Source organism: Podarcis cretensis, assembly GCF_951804945.1.
Source record: "Podarcis cretensis genome assembly, chromosome: 13".
Lineage (NCBI taxonomy): Eukaryota > Metazoa > Chordata > Lepidosauria > Squamata > Lacertidae > Podarcis > Podarcis cretensis.
Genome location: NC_137182.1, coordinates 26,146,466 through 26,169,414, shown reverse-complemented (window position 1 = coordinate 26,169,414; position 22,949 = coordinate 26,146,466). Strand labels below are relative to the sequence as shown.

The window sequence follows — 22,949 nt, the reverse complement described above, 5'->3', positions numbered from 1 at the left end:
GGTTATCACCGTGGTCCCTACCACCCACTAGTGGGCATTTCAGGATTCTAGGTTGGCGGTAGGGGGTTCTATGGCACAAGCTGAATCCTCCATCCTTTGAGCACTGGTGTGTGGTAAGAAAGATGCGTGTGTGGTAAGAAAGATAGTGGGCGGTAGGTATAAAAAGGTTGACTACCCCGATCTAGATGTTGAATAGCATGGGAGACAAGATGAGCAGTCGTCCTCAGTACCATTTTTCAGAACTGTGTGTTTCCATGAAGGGTTGAAACCACTGAAAACAAGCAGAGTCTATCCCAGGCAGGTCCATGAGAACCATATTGTGATGGATAGTACTGAGAGCTGTTGAATGGTCCAGCAGACCACCAGAGAAAAGACTCCCTGGGTCTAGTTCCTAGGGTAGATTGTCTAGAGCAGTAACCAAACTGTGGCCTGTGAGCTTCATTCAGGTGGTCTATGCAGTGTTGGTAAAATTAAAAATCATACAGCATCTAGCACAGCACATTATAATTGCTACAACAGGCAAAAAAATCATTAAGTAGCCTGTCAAGCAATATTAAAGTGGTTTGAGGGCAAAAAAAGAGTTGGGAACCACCAAATCCATTTCAGTACCAAAGTCAGGCTAGAAGTCAAATTGAAATTTATCTTGATCCTGCACAAACCTTTGGCAGGAAGACACCATTGCATGCTTGCCCCCAAGACTAGCCAGAAATTATCCAATATGGTGAGTTCAGACAGGGTCCTTTCAACAATCTTACAACCATGTTCTTCAACAGTTTTCTGGTAGAACTATTCACCCACTGAAGGTACCATAGCCCATTGGCACACACTTTTCTTATCCGCTTGGCCAGCATAATCATCTGATGGGTGAGGGTTAAGTGTGCAGGTGATTGCCTTAAATACTTTATCCTGTCCACATCCTCATACAAACCAGAAAGTAAATCTGAAACTACTGTTAATGTGGTGTCCAAATTGGGACAGATGTGAGTGATTTTACCCATGAAGACCTTTGCAATCTGGTCACAGTGGCTTACTGAGTCCTGGGATGCAGGCTATGCTGATGTGCTCCAATTGCATACATTTCATTTCAATCTAATACCTGCTACATTTCGAAACCTTTGGAGGTAAGTCATAATCAAACACATACACATACACATATTTAAATTGTGCTTCAAGGATGGCCAGCTTTTTCTCTGTGCCTTTTAATATCTGCATGACAGGGCATAGCCCTCCTGATGTTGCTGAACTACAACTGCCAGCATCCCTAACTATTGGCCATGTTGGTTAGGATTTATGGGAGTTGGGTATCCAATATCTGGAGGGCCAGCCCTGTATTAAGGCATAGAGCCCCTGTCAACATAGTGCTATGGTAGTAGGGACACGGGTAGCACTGTGGTCTAAACCACTGAGCCTCTTGGGCTTGCCAATTGGTAGGTTGGCGGTTCAAATCCCCACAACGGAGTGAGCTCCCTTGCTCTGTCCCAGCTTCTGCCAACCTAGCAGTTCGAAAGCACACCAATGCAATCAAGTAGATAAATAGTTACCGCTGCGGCGGGAAGGCAAAGGGTGGCTCCCTTGGCCTGAAGCAAGATAAGCACTGCACCCCATGGTCGCCTTTGACTGGACTTAATCGTCCAGGGGTCCATTACCTTTTATCTTATCTTTGCTATGGTAGTAGTTTTGTCAGTGTGAGCATTTCAGCTTTCCAGAAGGAGCAATTCCCCTTCTTTTACTTCCACACACTTCCTACCCCCATCTCCTAGCCAACTTGAGGGACAGGGGAAAGAGACAGGAGGGGAAACTCACTGCACTAGTGGAAGTCCTGTACAGGCTTCTGCTAGCAGGTTTCATTACTTGAATCTAGTCCGATGTGCAAATATAAAACTGCCCTTTGGCTAAGGCTAAGTGATGAAGAAAAGCCTGAAAGTCCAAATCCATTTGCAATGGTTGAAAGACTATAACACTGATTGGGAAGCAGCATCTTCTGGAATTGGTAGATATATGACAAACTAGAAATAATAGTTTATTATTATTACAATTACATTAATTTTTAAATTGCTGGTTTTGGTCTCCTTGTTCTCAGGTTCTTCATGAGACAAGGTTGCCTTTCATTTTAATTTTTCAGGGACCTGTTTCTATGTGCCCCCCCATACACGATATTAAAACAGCAATTTGTTTAAAAGTGTTTGTTGTGTGATTTATGGCAGTTCTCACGGGATTTTCTGGCTTGATGTGGCAGCTGAAACAAGCTACAGTTTACAAGCCTATACATGTTGAATCAGAAGCGAGCCCTTCTGAGTTCAAGGGGACTTACTCCCAGGTGAGGATAGGATTGCAGCCAGTACTTTCAACCCCCGTCTTCTGTTTTCACCCTCAGCCAGGACACACAACAACGGAGACTGGAGGTGGGGGGGGGGGAGATAATTTTTGACGAGCGGAAAGGCAATGGGGCAGATTTGTCAGGCGCGCGCAGGGACAGCTTGAAGACTTTACACAGAGAGGAACCCCACGCGGGTTTCCCCACACATAATGTAACAGGCAGGGAGCCAGCTCAGATAGAGAAGTTCCAGGCAGAATGAAAGGCGCATCCACTGATCCCGCTTCCTTCCTCTCCCCTTCCCGCCCCCCTCCGTTGTTTGCTCACCTGCATCCTTCCCCTCCTCTCCCCTGCCTGCCTGCCTCTGTGCTGTTGCACTGCGCTCCAAGCTGGAGGAGGCAGGTAGGCAGGCAGTGGAGAGGATGAGCTGCGCCGCTTTGCCAGTGCCACTTTGCTCGGGGTACGCTTGGGAGTCGCAGGTGCCGGGTGGGCAGTGCGCTGAATGTCACACCACCCTCAGGATGACACCTGGGGCAGACCGCCACCACCACACACTCCTTGCTCCACCTCTACCTTTATCTTGACCCAGTGGAGAATTGGCAGCCAGTGCAAATCACACAAGCGAGGTGTATTATGTGATGGCAGTACTTCGCCCCCCAAAGCAACCTAGCCACCATATTCTAGCCATGAAGCTTGCTGGGTGACCCTGGGACAGTCACTGCCTCACTGGCTTCTTGTGAGGAGAAGACAGGGAGACAGGGCAACCTCCCTATTTCGCAGGAAGGCCAGGATATGAATTGATTAAGTAAAACAGCAGCTCAATAATCATGAGAGACTTTGGAGCAGTAGGCCAGGGTTCCTTTGGAAATGAAGGTTAGGGGTGACAGGAAAGTGGTTGCTAAGGCAGGTCAAGGGCCTTGTGGTAGGGGTGTTTCTCCTCAGGAGGTGGCAGGATTGGGTTTGATGAGAGATTCCGAAGAGAAGCCTTTTGCTCATAACTCCCTACTTTCCCTGTGCCCCCCCCCCCCAACAACAGCATTTACAAGAAGGCAGGGATAGGCAAGGAGAAACGGCAGGTGACCTACCTTGTGACCAAAAAGGGTGCTGGGCGGAAGGTCCGGCACCCTGCCGGAGTCAAGGGCCACTTCAAAGTGGTGGACAGCCGCCTCAAGAAGGACAGGAGAGCCCAGAAACGCAAGGAGCAGAAGCCAAAACACCAGCAGTGGAAGAAGTGAATCATTTTGTCCTGCCGCTTCGTGGTTGCTAAGCAAGCATGCCTCTTACCACCCTTGAACATGTCAGAATCTCGAACTGTGCCCCAGGAGTCTCCAAGCAGCAGCTGACCAGGCTTGTTGAGATGTCACATAGAATTTCAGAATTCCTGGCGCTTGGTTTGGTGGCTGGTGGCATGAGCTGTATGTGCATTGGGACAACGTTGCCTGGGCGCATTTTCTTGCTATCCTGTCCCACTTGCAGCTCACCAGGCGTGTCTGTGGAGAGGCCTCTTCATGAATTACCTCTCTTCAAGGTGTCTGCCCTGCATGTTTGGTTATTAAACTAACTCCGACTATTCTCTGGCTGCTTTTATTTTTCTTGTCAGCAGTGCTACAGTAAACTGGGATACTTAACAGATATGGAATCCTTTAATGACAACAAAAGCCCTCCAGGCCAGAGCTACGAAACTTTGGTTGAATAGTGAATTACGCAGTGGGCGCAGATATATTTCCTTTCAGAGTCATAGGGTGTTCCTTGTATTGCATCAAAGACAAACATCCCTCTCCCCATTGTTCATAGGATTGACTTTCCCATTTAAAAAGGTATGGCACAAGATCCCAGGCATGTTGGGAGTAGGTTCCTTAACGGATCAAGCTATTCAGGGGCTTTAAAGCAGGCGTGGGGAACTTGTGTCCCATTATTATCATAGATCTTTGTTTACATGTCCTTTACCAGCAGGCCCCAGGTCAGATTATAGCAATTAAAAACTGATTCCACGTGCAGATTTTGAAGTCTCTGGCTGTGCTTCCCTAATTCCCACATTTGCTCTGCATTTCTAGAATAGTTTCACAGCTTTCCCTAGCAGGGATGGTCATACTTGCCACTTCCACCTTTCACTCACGTCATTGGCACCAGACTGAAATCTCCATTGGCATGCAAAGTTGGGCAATCTCCTGCCCGTTTGCTTCAGGTTCAAATCCAGACGCCACCTCCCATGCTCAGCTAAGAGATCTTCCGATGAGGGCGAAGCAGGCTTAACCTTGCAGGAAGTTTCAGCTTATGTCATTCAGGCACCTTGGACTGCTGCAACATCTGGGCAGATGATTGGATGTGGCAAATCTCAAAACAGGTTGTGTTCACCTGATGCATTCAGGTCAAGTTCATAAATAAGGATGGTAGAATCCATTTGTTATGATTTTGAATGACAAAATCTGATATTGAAGAAAATGTATAATTTATTGTTGGAATGGGAAACCAAAGATGACGAGGTCAAATGTGTTATGATTAAATGGGCACAAGATTTGGGACACAATATTCAAATGAAAGACTGGGGAAAATAATGGAAAGTCGAATTAAAATTTACTGCCTGTACAACTTTGAAAGAGAAGTATATGAAAATGATGTAGCGATGGTATTTAACTCCTGTTAAAGTTGCAAAAAGGTATACAACTAGTTCCAATAAGTGCTGGAAGTGTAAAGAGAAAGAAGGTATGTTTTGTCATATGTGGTAGAATTCTAAAGTAATAAAAAAACCCTGGTAAATGACATATAATGATTTGAAGAAGATGTTTAAAACAACTTTTGTTAAAAAACCAGAAGCATTTCTGTTAGGTATAATAGGAAAGGAAGTAGCAAAAGAGCGGAAGAAGTTGTTTATGTATGCAACAACGGCGGCTAGGATTCTCCTAGCCCAAAAATGGAAAAATGACAACATACCAACGAAAGAAGAATGGCAAGTCAAACTTATGGAATATGCAGAAATGGCAAAAGTTACAAAAAGAATCAAAAACAATGTCAATGAAGATTTTAAAAAAGACTGGGAACCTTTTATATTGTATTTACAGAAATACTGTAAAGAAATGGACTCACTAGCAGGGTTTGATTAAACACTTACAAGCAAGAAAACAAGTTTAAAGGTCAAGAAACAATAATATGGAATGTAATTGAGTGTAAGATGCAATTATGAAAATTTGGTATAAAAATGATAAGAATTTTAGAGCATTCAGATACAAGATCATAAAAACAAGATAACAATTAAACAGAAGTAGTAAATATTTAAAGATCCAGAAGGGGATGTTGAGGGAAGTGATGGAGAGGGGTTTTTTCTTTTATATGATGTAATGGGATAAGGGGTTGCTTGTGCGTAAGCGCAGAACCGCTCCAAGCTGAGTAGTTGGCTTAAAACTTTCCCTAACCGGACAGCCCTTACTTCGTGGCTGTCTTAATCACTGGCAGAATCCGTCAGTGGGCGTTTCCTGAATTTCTTCCAACATAAAAGCTCCTTGACAGTGAGTCTTCGCCTAGATTCCCTGCGCGAAAGCTTTCTGCGCAGAGTGGGCGTCCCAAGGGGAGGTCCTGAGCTCTCTCCACTGGTCTCGCTGGAAGCGTCCCTGAGCCTTCCCTCCGACGCCCCCTCCTCCTCTCCTTCCTCAGCGGAAGCTCTCTCTCTCTCCCTGCTGGTTCCCTCTCCAGCATCTGGGAGCCTTGCCACCACCCTAGGCTCCGATGGCAGTTCCCTGACATATGATAAATGTTATATTTTGTTATTTGACTGAATATTAAATTGTAAAACCATATACATATATGAAAGAACAAAATCTGGAGAGAGAAGGACTCCACATCTTGCTCTTTGAAGTTACAGGGCAATAGCAGTTCCTGAATATAGGAGAAGATTAGGGTGTTGGATTAGGATGTGTTCAAATCCCAACTTAGTCATGAAGCTCACTGGCTGATCTTGAGCTAGTCACCCCTCTCCCAGCCTAACCTACACCATAGGTTTCTTGTGGGGATAAAATGGAGAAGGGAAGAATCTTATATATCACATTGAGCTCTTTATTTTTATTTTTATAAAATTTTTATTAGGTTTTCACTTTTTATAACAAAAACAAAAACAAAAACAAAAACAAAAACAAAAACAAAAACAAAAACAAAACATATATAATTTCATACTCTTACTTTCTTTACCCCCTTTCCTTGACTTCCCCCCACCCCCTCTTCATACATCCCAATTTCAATAATTAATTCAGCAGGTTCTTATCTCTCATCTTTAACATATTATATTATTTTTTTAAGAAAAAACTTAACTCTTTTTACTTATCCACATTTAACTTATCCAATTCTCTTATGAGCCTTAAAACTTTTTCCTAAGCTCGACCTAATTTCCCTCCCACGAATTTCTCCCTTTATATTTTAATTAATTATATATCATAATAGCCAAATACAAAAATCATTAAATTTTCACATTGAGCTCTTTAGAGGAAAGGTGAGATATTAATGAGAGCTAACAATAATTGCAGAATTGCTAGGTAACAAATCAGAGCAGCCTTTCCAACCCTAGGAATCTCAGCCAAAGGTAGCATGAGTGACTGAATAGTGGAACTATCAGACGTTTCAATAGTGCTGCTAAATAGAATTGTTGTTCCTGTGAGCTGGAGCGATGCCTGGATCATGTCGTCATATAGTTGAGCCACTAGCTGGCCCTGGTCTTAGTTGGGTCTGAGTGGAGTGAGGCGTTTCCTCTGTCCTCTTCTTTGGACTGAAGCAAAGTTCTTGTCTAGCTTCCTGGTTGGTGGGTCCTCCCAGGCTTCCATGATAAGGAGGCCCTCACTCTCTGGTATCTTTCTCTAAAACTATGTGCCCATTGATCTCATTGAAAGTATCCAGCATCAGTTTCTGTGTGCTGTCAGCAAGTGCAGGGACATCTTCTGGGCCAAGGCCTCGTGTTTCTATCTTGGGCAAAATCTGGATGATCCACTTATCTGAAGGTGGCAGGGAGCAACAGAGAGAAAGAGAGACAGTGCAACTTAATTCTATGCAGAAATTGCCTTGTAAAGCCTATGCCTTAAGCAGTGGTCTATACATGGGTATATAAAGGAATAATTTTTAAATAAATTTCAGAACAGGTCCAAAATGGCAGTGTTGTACAGAGGAGGAGAAAGGAGTGGCTAAACACCCCCCTCCCCAGAAATAAGTCATATAGTGATTAAGGTAGTAATTTTTATACAGCATTCAAATTCAAATTAAAGCAAGCGGAAAAGGCTTTCAAGCAAAATATACATTCCCACTTCACGTTGAAGTGTATAAACCAAATAAGCAAGACTGTCATTTAGACTCACTCACCTCTACAAAAAAAGGGCCTCTGGCCATCTTTCAGGTTGGGGGGTTGTTGATAATACGAGGTCACAACAGGGATTATGGGGATCTGTGTATCAAAAAACAGTGGGAAATTAAGAGACCCAGAAGGCGCTAAGCAACGTTTTAACAGGGATGGTCTTGCCTTTCAGAGTTTGACTCTTACCTGAGGTGGAACAAGGGTTCTATTTGGGGCTGACCCAACCAGAGCCGGCCCAAGACATTTTGGCGCATGAGGCAAACCACCAACTGGTGCCCTCAGCCCCGCAGAGAAGAAGGGGTGAGTGAAGATCAGGCGCAGGAGAGGGGTGCATTGGAGCTACCTTTGAGGGGCCGATGTCCTTTATTCTCCCAATAAAAGAATTGAGGGGGCTGCCCTCCTGCAAGTTGACAGACATTGCCATTCAAATGGTGTGTGTGTGCTTCGTCTTGTAATCAATTATGCTGGCCAAAGTCCCCTGGCCTCCCCAATATTTTTTTCAAGTTGGCACCCCTGGTGGTTGGGGCGAATAAAGATCTACATTGGGAACAGGGTGGGGAATCAAATCAACCTTACCTGACAGGGGTGAAGTGGGAATCAAAGGCCACTGTGGAGGGCAAAGGGGCCTGCTCTGAAGCACTGGGCGGCACACATAATTTCTTCCCTAGGGATTGGAGGAGACCAGCAGCACCTCCTATTTGACAAGAGGCGACATTGCAGGGGGCTACCGAGAAGGTGGCAGATGTCGCCAGGGTTCGAAACTCCCATTGTTCTAGGCACATTTTGGGACAGGGAATTTCATTCCCACAAGCAGTTTCTGAATTCTGGGCGCAGAGTGGAAGGAAAGGACCTTTTTCTGCCTCCCCACTTCCAGCTACTCTCCGAACACTGGAGAAGAGACCCTCTTAAGAATATTAGAGGGATGGGCAGGGGAAGGATTAGACCATCTGAAAAATGAACATAATATTTAGCTGCAGTGCATTCCTTTTCAGTTTTGTATTCTTGTTATAACAAAAGTGAGTGATGTGTTCCCTGAGGCCAGATCTGCTGCCCCTGGCGAGAGCCAGTGTGGTGTAGTGGTTAAGAGCAGTAGTCTTGTAATCTGGTGAACCGGGTTTGCGTCTCCGCTCCTCCACATGCAGCTGCTGGGTGACCTTTGGCCAGTCACACTTCTCTGAAGTCTCTCAGCCCCACTCACCTCACAGAGTGTTTGTTGTGGGGGAGGAAGGGAAAGGGGAATGTTAGCCGCTTTGAGACTCCTGAAGGGGAGTGAAAGGCGGGATATCAAATCCAAAATCATCTTCTTCTTCCTGCCATCTGAGGTGGTCACCTCAACTTGCCTCATGGGTGGGCTGGCCAACCCACCCTCCCCTCCCCCCACAAAATATTGAAATAATGGCATTGAGCCCAACAGAAAGAAATGCCTCCCACTGGCTCTATAAAACAGATAACGGCCAGCTTTATCAACAAAGTTCTTTCTCCTTGCCCTCCTCCACCTCCTCTGCAACTGCAGTTTATAAATTAAGAGCTCCAAAGCACCACGCCAGCCACTCCTGGTAGTATTATGTTTGGGAAACCTAAAATCTCATGACTAATGCTTATCCCTTCCCTCTCACCCCCAAAGCAACCCAGGGGTATGAAACTTTATCCTTGCTTTAGGGAGCCTCCATCATTGTTTGTTTGACATTAGCCCTGCCCACTAATCTCCATCATCTCACATCTATTTGCATGGCTGGCAACCAACACACAGTCTTTAATAGACCTAGAAGCAAACAGGAATGTGGAGGTGAGCAAAACCCAGCGCAGCTATTAGGGTTAGAAAGGGAAAGAGAGAGACTCTCCATTTGGTAGGCATTTTGATAAGTCTCTCAGATCGGAACTGTGACAAATGTTCAGGAATGGTAAACCTGAGTGATGAATCACGTTTTTCCACCAAAAATGTAGCATGATTGACTCATGGAAGCCCATGAAATCCGCCAGCATGAGACAAATATCTATTTCACAATTCACACGTTTACCTGAGCCTTCACAGCCGCACTGAAGACTCCTCGCTTGAAGGGAAGTAGTGTGGCCGTCCGGTTCCTGGTGCCTTCTGGGTAAACCCAGACCCTCAGCTGCATAAGAAACGGGCAGAGAAAAACGGCCACACATTAAAATGTGTCCACGGACCACATCTTTGGAGATCACAGTGAAATATTATTATTTCCTCACTCTTTCTGGTGTATTTTGGCCTGTCACTCAAGCTGCTAACAGTCTAGCTGGAAACCAGTTAGAAAATATGAGACTGCATCAGGACTGAGGATATAATAATAATAATAATAATAATAATAATAATAATAATAATAATTTATTTGTACCCCACCCATCTGGCTGGGTTTCCCCAGCCACTCTGGGCGGCTTCCAACAAAGATGAAAGATACACTAAAATGTCACATATTAAAAACTTCCCTGAACAGGGCTGCCTTCAGATGTCTTCTGAATGTCAGGTAGATGTTTATCGCTTTGACATCTGATGGGAGGGAGTTTCACAGGGCGGGTGCCACTACTGAGAAGGCCCTCTGCCTGGTTCCCTGTAGCTTTGCCTCTCGCAATGAGGGAACCGCCAGAAGGCCCTCGGAGCTGGACCTCAGTGTCCGGGCAGAACGGTGGGGGAGGAGACGCTCCTTCAGATATACTGGACCGAGGCCGTTTAGGGCTTTAAAGGTCAGCACCAACACTTTGAATTGTGCTCGGAAACATACTGGGAGCCAATGTAGGTCTTTCAAGACCGGTGTTATATGGTCTCGGCGGCCGCTCCCAGTCACCAGTCTAGCTGCCGCATTCTGGATTAGTTGTAGTTTCCGAGTCACCTTCAAAGGTAGCCCCACGTAGAGCGCATTGCAGTAGTCCAAGCGGGAGATAACCAGAGCATGTACCACTCTGGCGAGACAGTCTGCAGGTAGATAGCGTCTCAGCCTACGTACCAGATGGAGCTGGTAAACAGCTGCCCTGGATACAGATTTGACCTGTGCCTCCATGGACAGCTGTGAGTCCAAAATGACTCCCAGGCTGCACACCTGGTCCTTCAGGGCACAGTTACCCCATTCAGGACCAGGGAATCCTCCACACCTGCCCGCCTCCTGTCCCCCAAAAACAGTACTTCTGTCTTGCCAGGATTCAACCTCAATCTGTTAGCCGCCATCCATCCTCCAACCGCTTCCAGACACTCACACAGGACCTTCACCGCCTTCACTGGTTCTGATTTAAAAGAGAGGTAGAGCTGGGTATCATCTGCATACTGATGAACACCCAGCCCAAACCTCCTGATGATCTCTCCCAGTGGCTGCATGTAAATGTTGAAAAGCATGGGGGAGAGGACAGAACCCTGAGGCACCCCACAAGTGAGAGCCCAGGGGTCTGAACACTCATCCCCCACCACCACTTTCTGAACACGGCCCAGGAGGAAGGAGCGGAACCACTGTATGACAGTGCCCCCAGCTCCCAGCCCCTCAAGACGGTCCAGAAGGATGTTATGGTCGATGGTGTCAAAGGCCGCTGAGAGATCCAGCAGAACTAGGAAACAGCTCTCACCTTTGTCCCTAGCATGCCGGAGATCATCAACCAGTGCGACCAAGGCAGTTTCAGTCCCATGATGAGGCCTGAATCCCGACTGGAAGGGATCCAAATGGTCCGCTTCTTCCAGGCGTGCCTGGAGTTGTTCAGCAACCACTCGCTCAATCACCTTGCCCAAGAATGGAAGATTTGAGACTGGGCGATAATTGGCCATCGTGGCTGCATCTAAAGATGGTTTTTTAAGAAGCGGTTTAATAACCGCCTCTTTCAGCGGGTCTGGGAAGGCTCCCTCACAGAGGGAAGCATTCACCACCCCACGAAGCCCATCGCCCAGTCCTTCCCGGCTAGCTTTTATAAGCCAGGATGGGCAAGGATCCAGGAGACAGGTGGTTGGCTTCACTCGTCCAAGCAGCCTGTCCACATCCTCGGAGGTAACAGATTGGAATTGGTCCCACACAACTTGACTAGACAGGACTCTAGCACTCTCCCGCCTTGGCCCTGCTCCCACGGTGGAGTCTACTTCTTCCCGAATCTGAGCGATTTTATCTGCAAAAAACCTACCCTGAATGCCCTTCTGCCCCCAGGAACGGCTGCAGTTCCTCAGCAGGGCAGACTCTTTTCTCCTTTGTTCCCTGGGGCGCATGGCACATATCCTTTCTTTACTCACCCACCTGGCAAAATCCTCTTCCAAATATCTGGTGTGCAGAGCAAAATATTTCACCACCCCAGAGCCCAGGAAGCTGCCTTCTACCAGGTGAGGATCTCTCCAAGGGCGTGGGTAAAGAAACTTCCCCACCACCTGCTGCTACTTAAATTAATATTTCTCAGCTGGAGATGCCAGCAGCTGGAGCCATTGTGTTTGCAAAGCATGCACTTTACCCACACCCCAAGCGATGGCCCCTCCCAGGGGCTGCTGCAGTCTCATATGGTCCCTTTGACTCCTCTCCCACCAGCCATCCTTTCCCAGCTACTCCCCTCCCAGAGCTGCACCCCTCTCTGCATGTGCTCTCACGTTCTGCTGCAGCAGGGTCCTTGCGATGTGATCCATGGTTTCTCTGGCTGAGCGCTTATTATTGCGGTCGAGAAGAATGAATTTGCCTAGCCAGCAGACGATGCCCATCGGGCCCATGTACTTCAACTCCTTTTTGGAAAGAATCACACAGCGGTCGGGAAGTACCTCTGCTATTCCTTGGAAAGAAAGAAACACTTTCTAAATGGGGCTTTTGGGGTCACTTGCATTCTGACATGTCATTCCAACATCCCCAAGTGGAGAAGGCTTTGTGGCTAGAAATTATTCTTTCTGAATTTACCCTGCTCCTAACCCACCTTCCTGGACATGCATTCAGCTTTTGTAGGGGAAAAAGAAATTCCAAACATTGCCATTCGCCAGTGCTATTTTCCTATAAAAAGAGGTGCTAGAACTCACCATGTTTTTTCTTATTTGTATGTTTGTTTGTTTGTTGTTTAAATAATACAGAAAAAACAAAACATCAACAAAAAAGGAAGAAAAAAGATTGAAAACGATCCAAAAACACTGAAAACAAATATTACATACTTATCATATAATACTCCCCCCCACCACAGCTTCCCTCCGCCACAATTTGACTTCTTTAAATCTCTATTTCCACATTTATCTTTGCATTCTCCAAATGTATCATTCTTTGTGTTTCTTTTATATCTTCTCTTTTCCAATTCATAGATATAATTTACATTTTTATTCTAGTCATATTAGCATATCTTTCTTAGAACAATATTGTAATATATAATCTTCGAAACATTTCCATTCCTTTTTAAATTTTTGATTTGACTGATATCTTATGATTGAGGTTAGCTTTGCCAATTCTAAATATTCATTTAATTTGCAAATCCACTCCTCTTTTGGAGGCAAGATTTGAGATTTCCATTTAGAAGCAATCACTACCCTGGCTGTCGTAGTTGCATATAGAAAAATTCTTTTTTTCACTTGCGGTATATCTTTCCCTATCAAGCCTAGGAGATATGCCTCTGGTTTTTTAACAATTGGGATTTTCAACATTTTCTTTAATTCCTCATGTATTACTCCCCAAAATTTCTTAATCTACTCACAACCCCACCACATGTGTACTGTTGTTCCTGCTTTTTTGCCACATTTCCAACAGAGGTTGGATTTCAGTTTATAGATTTTGGTCAGCTTAAATACCACCTGTGGAACATTTCAACAAAATTTTCTTTAATCGTATAAGAGGCGGTAAATAGTATATCTTCTCGCCAGAATTTCTCCCATTGCTCTAAGTATATCATGTATCTGACATCTTGAGCCCATTTGACCATAGTTTCTTTCACTTCTTCATCCATCAATTCCCAATCCAATAAAAAAAATTATATATTTTAGACAATGTTTTCTTATTATTTTGTAATACTGTGGTGCTCAGTATAGAATCCTGTTTTGCAAAACCTTTTTTAAAATCTGAATTAAATACGCTTCTTAGTTGCAGGTATTGTCTGTCACAAATTGTAGTATCTCCTCAAAGGGTTTTATTCTGAGTTTTCATTGATCTTCTTCCAGTAGTTGTCTATATGATGCCCAGTTCGTTCTCATATTAAGTTTTTTCACAGCATGCACCTCTAGGTGCGAAAGCCACCAAGGGGTCTGTGGTTCCAGTTGTGATTTATATTTGTTCCAGACCTTAACTAGTGCATCCCTGAGGATGTGATTTGTAAAATCTTTATGGACTTTGGCCTTCTCATAAGCGAGATAGGCATGCCATCCATGAACACTTCCCTGTTCTCTTAGAATGGCAATGGTGTTTACCTGATAGGTGAACACCTTCTGGCTGGGGGGAAAAAGCTCTGCATTCATCTTACTTCCATAGCACAATGATCAGTGATAGTCTGATTCATCTTAATTGAGAATCTAAAAAAAACCGAATGACTTTAATGTTTCTAATTTAGGAACGCTTAATTTAATATTTCTAATTTGATTTTGAGCCGTAAGCTCGCATCTCTTGCCTCCTCTCAAATGCATACTGTGCTCCTATCTTGCCTCCTCCCTCCCTGAGGCTGGAGATGGAACGAAACAGGGACAGATCTACAAATTTTGCCACAATGGGCAAAAGCCTATGCTTCCACCTTCCTCTCCTGTTGCAGACATACAGGGCTCAGGTAGAGCCATGAACAGCAGTAGACTGGGCCAGGATGGGAGGATGAGCAACCAGTGCCCCTGGTACATAGGTGCCAACTTGAACAAAATATTGGGGGGCACCCTCTGCTTTCTCCCCCACTTCTGAAGATCACACCTTCCTCCGCTGTATGCAACTGGGCGCAGGACTCCCCCACTGCCCACTTGCCTCTTGGCTCCTACCCGTATGCAAGACCTTTCTGTCTGTTCACCTGCCTGCTGCCCGCTTACCTCTCCCGCTGCCCTGGCTCAGATGAGCTTGGAAATAGCAAAAAGCAATGGTAGGACAGCCAGGAAAAGAGGGTGGCCCCTGGCTGCTGGAGAGGTGGCTGCCCAAGAGAGGGATGAGGGCAGGGATGCAGAAATGTGCAGAAAATGGAGGGGGGCTAAATATTTTATTGGGGCAGCTGAAGGGACCAGGACCTCAGAGAGTTGGTGTCTATGCCCCTGGAGGACTGGGAGAAGAGATTTGTGGTTAAGATGGTGGAGGGTTGATTGAGGTGTGAGGGCCTGTTGATATCCCAGTGATGAGGAAGAAGGAGGTGGGGTCGCCCTGAGGGAAGCTGGGGTAAGATAAGTGGCTGGGGGGGGAGAAGATGAAGAGTCACTGAGCAGGTCCTGCAGCACACCCTCTCTTTCCTTCTCCCACACTTCATCTGCATCATAGGCAGGAAGCAGAGCAGGGTGTCGCCTTCTGCCCCCCCAACCTGCCCCCCCAGGACACCCGCCCCTTTAATCTGGGCCTGGATTATGCTCCTAATAAAATTCACATCTTTTCCAAAATACGTTTCAGGGACCTCCTGGCTGGTCACGTGGAATGGCAGTCATGGAGTCTTTCGGCTGAGAGATTTCCAGCACTTTGAAGAAGGGAGAGACTGTGAGAGCAACACAGTTCCCCATTAAAACCCTCAGATCGGGCGTTCTGAGGACTTGGTTTATCCAGCAAGCCTTATCTGCGACTTCTCCAGTCCCTGGTAAGCTCGTAAGGGCACCAAGAGTGAGTGGGGTGGAGACGCGGCTCAATGGAAACGACTTCTATCTTCAAAGCTGCGAAGCTCTGAGAACTGGCAACCAGCAGTGATCAATCCCTCCATAAAAAAAAAGAATAAGCAATTCGTAACTGTAAGTACTCCTAAATCATTCTTAGAGCTATCTGGGAAGATAAGGCAGACATTGGAAAAGGAGGTGGCTCCCCTTTTGTTGAACAGAAATATGAAACGGTGTGCAAAGACCGAAGCCTAAAAGTAAAGAAAACTTTTAAAACTGGAAGCGATTTGATGTGAATGATTTATTACAACTGGAAACTTGCCTAATTAGACTGAGATATATCCTCTTTTGGCAGCGGACCAGCCGAGAGGAAAGGCTAGTCTCCATGGTGATTTTATAAGGAAAGTGAATAAACTTAATCCCCACCTTGACTGAATAGCCTATAAATTGTCCTGCACTGACTAGCAACATTCTAAAGTGATAAAAGCTGTCTTACTTCCTCTCAAGAAAGAGAGCTTTGGATAAACTTCTCTCTGCCATATTTTTTGTTGTGATTGGAGTAGTTTTAAAGACTAAGGAAGCTGCTTTCGATTTGGCTGGTGGAAAGGAGAAACTGTTTTTCTCCATTGTTCTGGCAGACTGTGTGATTGACCTTGACATTCCTCAGTTATGACTTCAGAAAAAGAAAAGCCTAGACGTGGCTCTAAAGCACCGACGCAATTTGAGGAGTCAGTATTGTCAGCGTTAAGTGATATTAAAGAAGGACTGGACCGCAATACAGGTGCGGTAAATAAATTGGAACAAAGGATTGACCAGTTGAGCACCGACCTGCAAGCTGTCAAAGAGCAAATTAATACACATGATGAAAGATTGACACAATCGGAGAATGTTCGGGTTCAGGACCTGGAACGCTTGCAACAGGAAAATGCAACAGCTATAGCTTATCTAGAGCTGGCGCGGAAACAATCTCATTTGAGATTGAGAGGATTTCCTAATCTGGAACAGGATCAAGATAAACTCAGAGAATGTGTGATAAAACATTTTGTTGAATTCTGGGATCTGAAAAAAGAGGAGGTGGAGGACTGGGTGGAGAAAGTCTATAGATTTGGACCTAAAAAAGAGACTAAAATAACCTACGACTGTATTGTGGTTTTTAAGACCAAGGAACAAAGAGATATCATTTTGGGACATCACTATAAAAAAGGCCTCAAAGTATCTGATAGAGTGGTGGTCATTTTCAAGGAAATTCCTAGGGTTTTTTTGAATTTGAGATCCCAGTACAAGGATTTGACAGACATTCTGAGGAGAAAGAACATTTTTTTTCAGGTGGGAATTTCCAGAGGGCCTATCCTTCAAATCTGAAGGAAGAAAGCAAAAGATTAAGAATCTCCAGGAGAAGGATAGATTTATGCAGAAGTACTGGATAGAACTTGGATTGCAAACTCCACAGCTGCAGGGAGCGGAGGCAGCCTCCTCGTAAATAGACAATATGGCATTGAGAATTTATTCATGGAATGTTCATGGCATGAATTTGTCACAAAAAAGGAGAAAATTTTATCATATTTTGGAGAAACAAAATTTGGACATAATTTGTCTACAGGAAACCCACATTACAAAAATTCTAATAAATAAAAGATTGGGTCAAGAATTTATTTCTTCTGACAAAGTCAAAAAAAGAGGAGTGGTTTTCTACATCAAAGATAAATGGAATCCAAAATTTGTTTTCAAAGATGAGGAAGGAAGATATATCGCAGTTGAAATTTCAGCACAAGGCGAGAAATTTTTGTTATTAGGAATCTATGCACCTAATGACGGCAAAGCGGAATTTTTCAAGAACCTGGAAGCAAGTCTGCTGGAATACTTGGATTATAAAATTATTTTGATGGGGGATTTGAATGGAGTTGCATCTACCTTGATGGACAGAACTCAGAAATCAAAGGTTACGAACTCCGGCAGACTACCGAAGACTTTCTTTGATCTAACTGAAAAATTTGATCTGTCAGATATATGGAGAATTAGAAATCCAATGGAAAGAGACTTCACTTTTTTTTCAAATACAAACCAAGTATTTTCTCGAATAGACTATATATGGATATCCAGAGACTTGGTTCCTAAAGTGGCAAAAACAGAAATTTGCCCTAAAACCTGCTCGGATCATAATGCAGTTTCTATGGACTTGAAAATGTCTGTTCAGGGTTCCTTCAGATGGCGAATGAATGACAATTTGTTGAGAAATTCATTAATTGTAAATAAGGCCCAAAAAACCCTAAAGGATTATTTTGAACTTAATATGATGCAAGGAATGGAAATAAGGGTGATTTGGGAGGCCAGCAAAGCGGTAATGAGAGGGTTTCTGATACAACAAAATGCAATTAGGAGAAAGGCACAGAATGAGACAAAAGACAAAATTATGGAACAACTGAAAGACAAAGAGAAGAAGCTTAGAGGAAACCCAAAGAATTTGCAGATCCAAAAAGAAATTAAAGCCCTACAGGTTCAATATTCGCAGTTAGTAAATCAAGAAATTGAATGGAAGATCAGAAGGATGAGACAAAGAAACTTTGAATCTGCAAATAAATGTGGGAAATTACTAGCCTGGCAACTAAAAAAGAGACAAAAACAAAGTACTATTACAAACATTGTTACAGAAGTAAAATCGGTAGAGAAACCTGCAGACATTAGAAAACGTTTTTATAAATATTATAAGCAACTGTATAAAAAAGAAAAAGAAGATCTAGGGAAAATCGAGCAATTTATAAAGAACAACGGATTGCAACGGATTCCGAAAGATAGAGAATCTACTAAATGGCGTAATTACAAGTCAGGAAGTGGAACATGCAATAAATTCAATGCAACTTGGCAAGACACCAGGACCTGATGGTCTATCAGCGAAATATTACAAGACATTGAAAGATTGGCTGATACAACCTCTGGTAGAAATATTTAATTCAATTTTACGGGGGGGGGAGCACCTGAAACCTGGAAACAAGCTTACATTACTCTGATTCCTAAACAGGGTCAGGATAGATCCAACGTTAAAAACTACAGACCAATCTCCCTACTTAAAGTGGATTATAAAATTTTTGCAAATATACTGGCTAATAGGCTAAAAAGAGTTTTATCGGAGTATATTCATAAAGACCAGGCAGGATTTCTGCCTGGAAGACATATGAAAGACAATATTAGAAATGTTGTGAATATTTTGGAAAAGTTAGAAACAAGAAAGAGTTGTAAAGCAATGTTAATGTTTATTGATGCTGAGAAAGCCTTTGACAATGTTTCTTGGAGTTTTATGTTACATAACTTAGAGAGTATGGGGATAGGTCATGATTTTATAAATGGTATTAAAGCGATCTATCAAGAACAAAAAGCTAAAATTATTGTTAAATAATGTGGTTTCAGAGGAAATTAGAATTGAGAAGGGAACCAGGCAAGGGTGTCCACTGTCCCCTCTGCTGTTTATTGCGGTTCTGGAGGTCTTGCTAAGTATGATTAGAAAAGACGAACAAGTTATCGGTATTACAGTAGGTTCGAAACAATACAAATTAAAAGCCTTTGCTGATGATTTAGTTCTGACATTACAAGATCCAGACTCCAGTGCAGTTAAAGCACTGGAGCTAATACATGAGTTTGGTCAGGTAGCAGGATTCAAATTAAACAAGAGCAAGACCAAAGTAATAGAGAAAAATCTGGATAATGAAGAAAGGAAAATATTACAAGAAAAACAGGCCTAGATTTTGTGAAAAAAGTTAAATACTTGGGGGTGAACCTGTCTGGGAAAAATTTGAATTTGTATAATGATAACTATGAGAAAATATGGAACGAAATTAAAAGAGATTTAGAGGTGTGGTCTAACTTAAAATTGTCATTAATGGGCCGGATTTCTGTGATTAAGATGAATGTGCTGCCAAAGATGCTTTTTTTGTTTCAAGCCCTCCCAATTATAGACAATGTAAAATGTTTTAAAGAATGGCAAAAAGCTCTTTCCAGATTTATCTGGCAGGGGAGGAAACCCAGAATTAAATACAAATTACTTACGGATTCTAAAGAAAGAGGGGGATTCTCTCTGCCAGATTTAAAAATCTATTTTGAAGCTGCTGCACTTTGTTGGATTAAAGAATGGATGAAATTAGAAGATACAGATTTACTAGATTTGGAAGGATTTGATAATGTGTTTGGTTGGCATGCATATTTGTGGTATGATAAAGTAAAAGCCCATAAAGCATTTAAAAATCATATAATTAGGAAATCGTTGTATAATGTTTGGATAAAATACAAAGACCTTTTAGAAAGAAAGACGCCCAGATGGCTTTCACCAATGGAGGCAAAGGCCCAGAAAAAATTAAATATGGATACCAAATGGTTGAGATATTATGACTTATTAATAGAGAAAGAGGAAGGTTATAAATTAAGACCATTTGAGCAAATTAAAGATAAGTTAAATTGGTTACATTACCACCAGATTAACGAACTGTATAAACTGGATAAGAAAAATGGTTTTGCCTGGGGAAAATCCAAGTTGGAGATGGAGTTGTTAGATACTGAAGGTAGAAACTTATCTAAAATGTACAAGCTTTTGCTGGAGTGGCATACGAAAGATGAACAAGTTAAATCGGTGATGATAGATTGGGCAAGAGATTTAGGACATAATATAATGTTTGAGGACTGGGAAAGATTGTGGAAGAAAGGGGTGAAGTTCACCGCATGAACTTTGTTAAAGGAAAATATTATGAAGATGATGTATAGATGGTATTTGACTCCTGTAAAATTAGCAAAGATGTATCATAACTGTGATAATACATGTTGGAAATGCAAAGAAAAGGAAGGAACATTCTTTCATATGTGGTGGACCTGCCCCAAGGTGAAAGACTTCTGGGAAAAGATTTATAATGAATTGAAAAAAATGTTGAAATATACATTTACAAAGAAACCAGAGGCCTTTTTTCTTGGAATAATAGGTTCGGAATTGCCCAAGAAAGATGTTAATCTATTTTTGTATGCCACAACTGTGGCTCGTATTCTGTTAGCTAAAAAGTGGAAAACTCAAGAATTACCAACAGTAGAAGAATGGCAGATGAAGATGATGGATTTTATGGAGTTAGCCAATCTAACCGGGAGAGTCCGTGACCAGAAGGAGGAGGAACACCATGAAGAATGGAAGAAATTTAATGATTATTTAGCTAAATTTGTTAAGCTAAAATAACTGGAAATAGCGTCCAGATACTCAAAGGGCTTAGGATTGTACTTATGTTAACTGACAAAATAATATGTTTAATACAAGAAGGAAAAGATTTAAAGATGTTAACGTTTAATTTAAAGGGTATTAAAATTGGGATTTGGAAAACCGTTATAAGGATATGCAGTGAAATTCAACTAAGGGGAAACGAGGAAGTCATTTTACAAAGTAAATAACTGTTCTTTTCAATAAGGTTAGGATTTATGTTTGTTATGTTTTGTTTGTTTTATGTTTTTGTTTGTTGTTGATATTGTAAAAACTAATAATTTTTTTGCAAAAAAAAAACCAAAACCAAAATACGTTTCAGTGCAAAATTGCGAAAGCCACAGGCTAGCAACATACCCAGAACATCAAGAATGGTCTGATGGTTGGCAACAACCATATACGGCCCCTTGGTATTCAGATTCTCGGAGCCATGAACTGTGATCTTGACGCCAAGTAAATATCTGACTTGCCGCATCACGAAGCAAAGAATCCTGCAGGGGGCAGAAAACAGGCAGGCAGTGTGGACAAGGAACTGCATTTATTTGTGTGTTCATACCTTGCCTCCTAAGAAAACTGCTGTGTACAAAATACAATATAAGAGAAGGAAGAAGGAAATACAACCTCCTCCCTGCCACCTTCAATTGTCGCAACTCCCACTTTGCTGTTGAATCTCTAGGTCACCCAGCAGGTCTCTGAGGAAATAGTCCCAGCCCAAAAATGGCTGCTAAAGCTGCCGGTTGTTAGTCTCTCGCAGACTAAGATAGAGATGGGGACCCTGTGGCTTTTCCTTGGTGCTGGACTCTGAATCCCATCAATCCCAGCCGGTGTAACCAATGGTCAGGGATTGTGGGAGCTGTAGTCCAGCACCCCCATGCTGTAACCTTTCGTCACAGGAGAGCTGCTCCAGCTTCTTGATAATTTTGGTTTCCTTTCCAGCCCCTTTTCTATTTAAAATGTTTTAACATATAAAACACATACATATGCAGTGGTACCTTGGGTTACATACACTTCAGGTTACATACACTTCAGGTTACAGTCTCCACTAACCCAGAAATAGTACCTCGGGTTAAGAACTTTTCTTCAGGATGAGAACAGAAATTGTGCAGCGGCAGCAGCAGGAGGCCCCATTAGCTAAAGTGGTGCTTCAGGTTAAGAACAGTTTCAGGTTAAGAACGGACCTCCGGAATGAATTAAGTACGTAATCAGAGGTACCACTGTACATTTACACAATACACATACACAACACACTCCCTTATTTTCATAACATAAAACATACCTACATCATTCTATATAATACTTACCTATACTGTACATATCAACATACCTACACACTTACCCGCCACGGACACCCACCAAGTGACTTGACTTCCAGCCGTTCTTGTTACGCTACTTTATTTTTCCAACTAGCTTAAAATTTATCTTAAAGCCAGCTAGGTGTCCAAATTCATTTATACATTCTATTGCTCTTGGGATACATTCTATTGGATTTTCAGTAGTGATGATCTAATTGTCCGCGAAGGCTCTTACTTTATACTCCCCCCCATCACAATCCCTTTTATATTCTCATCTCTTCTAATTTTATTCATTAATATCTCTAACACCAATATAAAGAGTAAAGGAGATAAAGAGCATCCTTGCCTAGTTCCCTTTTCAGCACTTTTTCTAATTCCACCATAACTTTCTTGACTGGTATCAACAAGAATGGGATACACAGTATTTCAAATGATTATCCTGTTCCCAAGTATCCCTGGCCTGTTTCAAGAGGAACAGGTAGATGTGCCTGGTACCGAGTACCACCTTGTTCCCAGGGATGTGCCTACTCACTTCAAGTTTTCCACTCTAGACCCCCTGATTAGAGCTACCCAAGGGGACACTAGGATGAACATCACTACCATCCAGCCATAGAAAAGCACCATCTTGCGGTAGACATCACTCCTTTGGGAAAAGAAAAGGACCCCAATTAGCAAGACGATGAGTAAAAACAGGGTCCACTCGAACAGCTCCATGATGGTGCCAGATGAAAGCAGAGCAAACGTGGAGATTTGCAGCCTTGAGGAAGGTCAATGAGTGCTTTTATATTCTTAGTGTTGCAACATTCAAAGCAGCTGAACATCCCAGGGTGGAGAAGGGGGATGGCCTTCATACTAATACTGCAAATATCCTAAGTCCAGGAATTTGTGGGAGTGTCGTGTACAAGAGTATTGAAAGTATTGGTGTAGGAGGGCCAAAGCACACTGAGTCAGTCTGACTTTGTATCAGGATTTTATCCAGTATTCTGACCAAAGCAATTTGTATTAAGTTTAAGATAGTTACTTAATGGGGTGAATATTTTGCTATAGAACGTTTGAAAAACACAGGGTCAGGGACACTTCTGCAACGTTTGGGTCGTTTA

General features: G+C 43.0%; 2 protein-coding genes and 1 long non-coding RNA gene across 4 annotated transcripts in view; 1 reads left to right on the top strand and 2 right to left on the bottom strand.

The window, feature by feature from the left end:
• The window catches only part of FTSJ3 (FtsJ RNA 2'-O-methyltransferase 3), a 53,170-nt gene extending 48,985 nt beyond the window's left edge, over window positions 1-4,185 (top strand). The window contains exon 21 of the mRNA XM_079948705.1: window positions 3,351-4,185. Coding sequence (XP_079804831.1) covers window positions 3,351-3,549 — 199 coding nt within the window. The 3' untranslated portion in view covers window positions 3,550-4,185. The remainder of the gene's footprint in view (window positions 1-3,350) is intronic.
• Window positions 1-6,349, bottom strand: part of LOC307200365 — a 33,467-nt gene extending 27,118 nt beyond the window's left edge. The window contains exon 1 of the long non-coding RNA XR_013832381.1: window positions 6,289-6,349. This is a non-coding gene — a long non-coding RNA (uncharacterized lncRNA). The remainder of the gene's footprint in view (window positions 1-6,288) is intronic.
• A 423-nt stretch (window positions 6,350-6,772) lies between these two features.
• On the bottom strand, window positions 6,773-22,949 carry LOC307200338 (1-acyl-sn-glycerol-3-phosphate acyltransferase alpha-like). Of its 2 annotated transcripts, none has more exons than XM_079948897.1 (6): window positions 22,382-22,949; window positions 20,915-21,048; window positions 12,205-12,374; window positions 9,659-9,754; window positions 7,649-7,730; window positions 6,773-7,287 (listed from the first exon to the last, which is right to left on the bottom strand). In XM_079948897.1, the coding sequence occupies exons 1-6, from the start codon at window positions 22,561-22,563 to the stop codon at window positions 7,133-7,135; spliced, it is 819 nt and encodes a 272-aa protein (XP_079805023.1). In that variant the 5' UTR covers window positions 22,564-22,949; the 3' UTR covers window positions 6,773-7,132. The 2 variants fall into 2 exon arrangements, with proteins under 2 accessions (XP_079805023.1, XP_079805022.1); XM_079948896.1 differs by having other exon boundaries at window positions 12,205-12,380; window positions 22,382-22,896.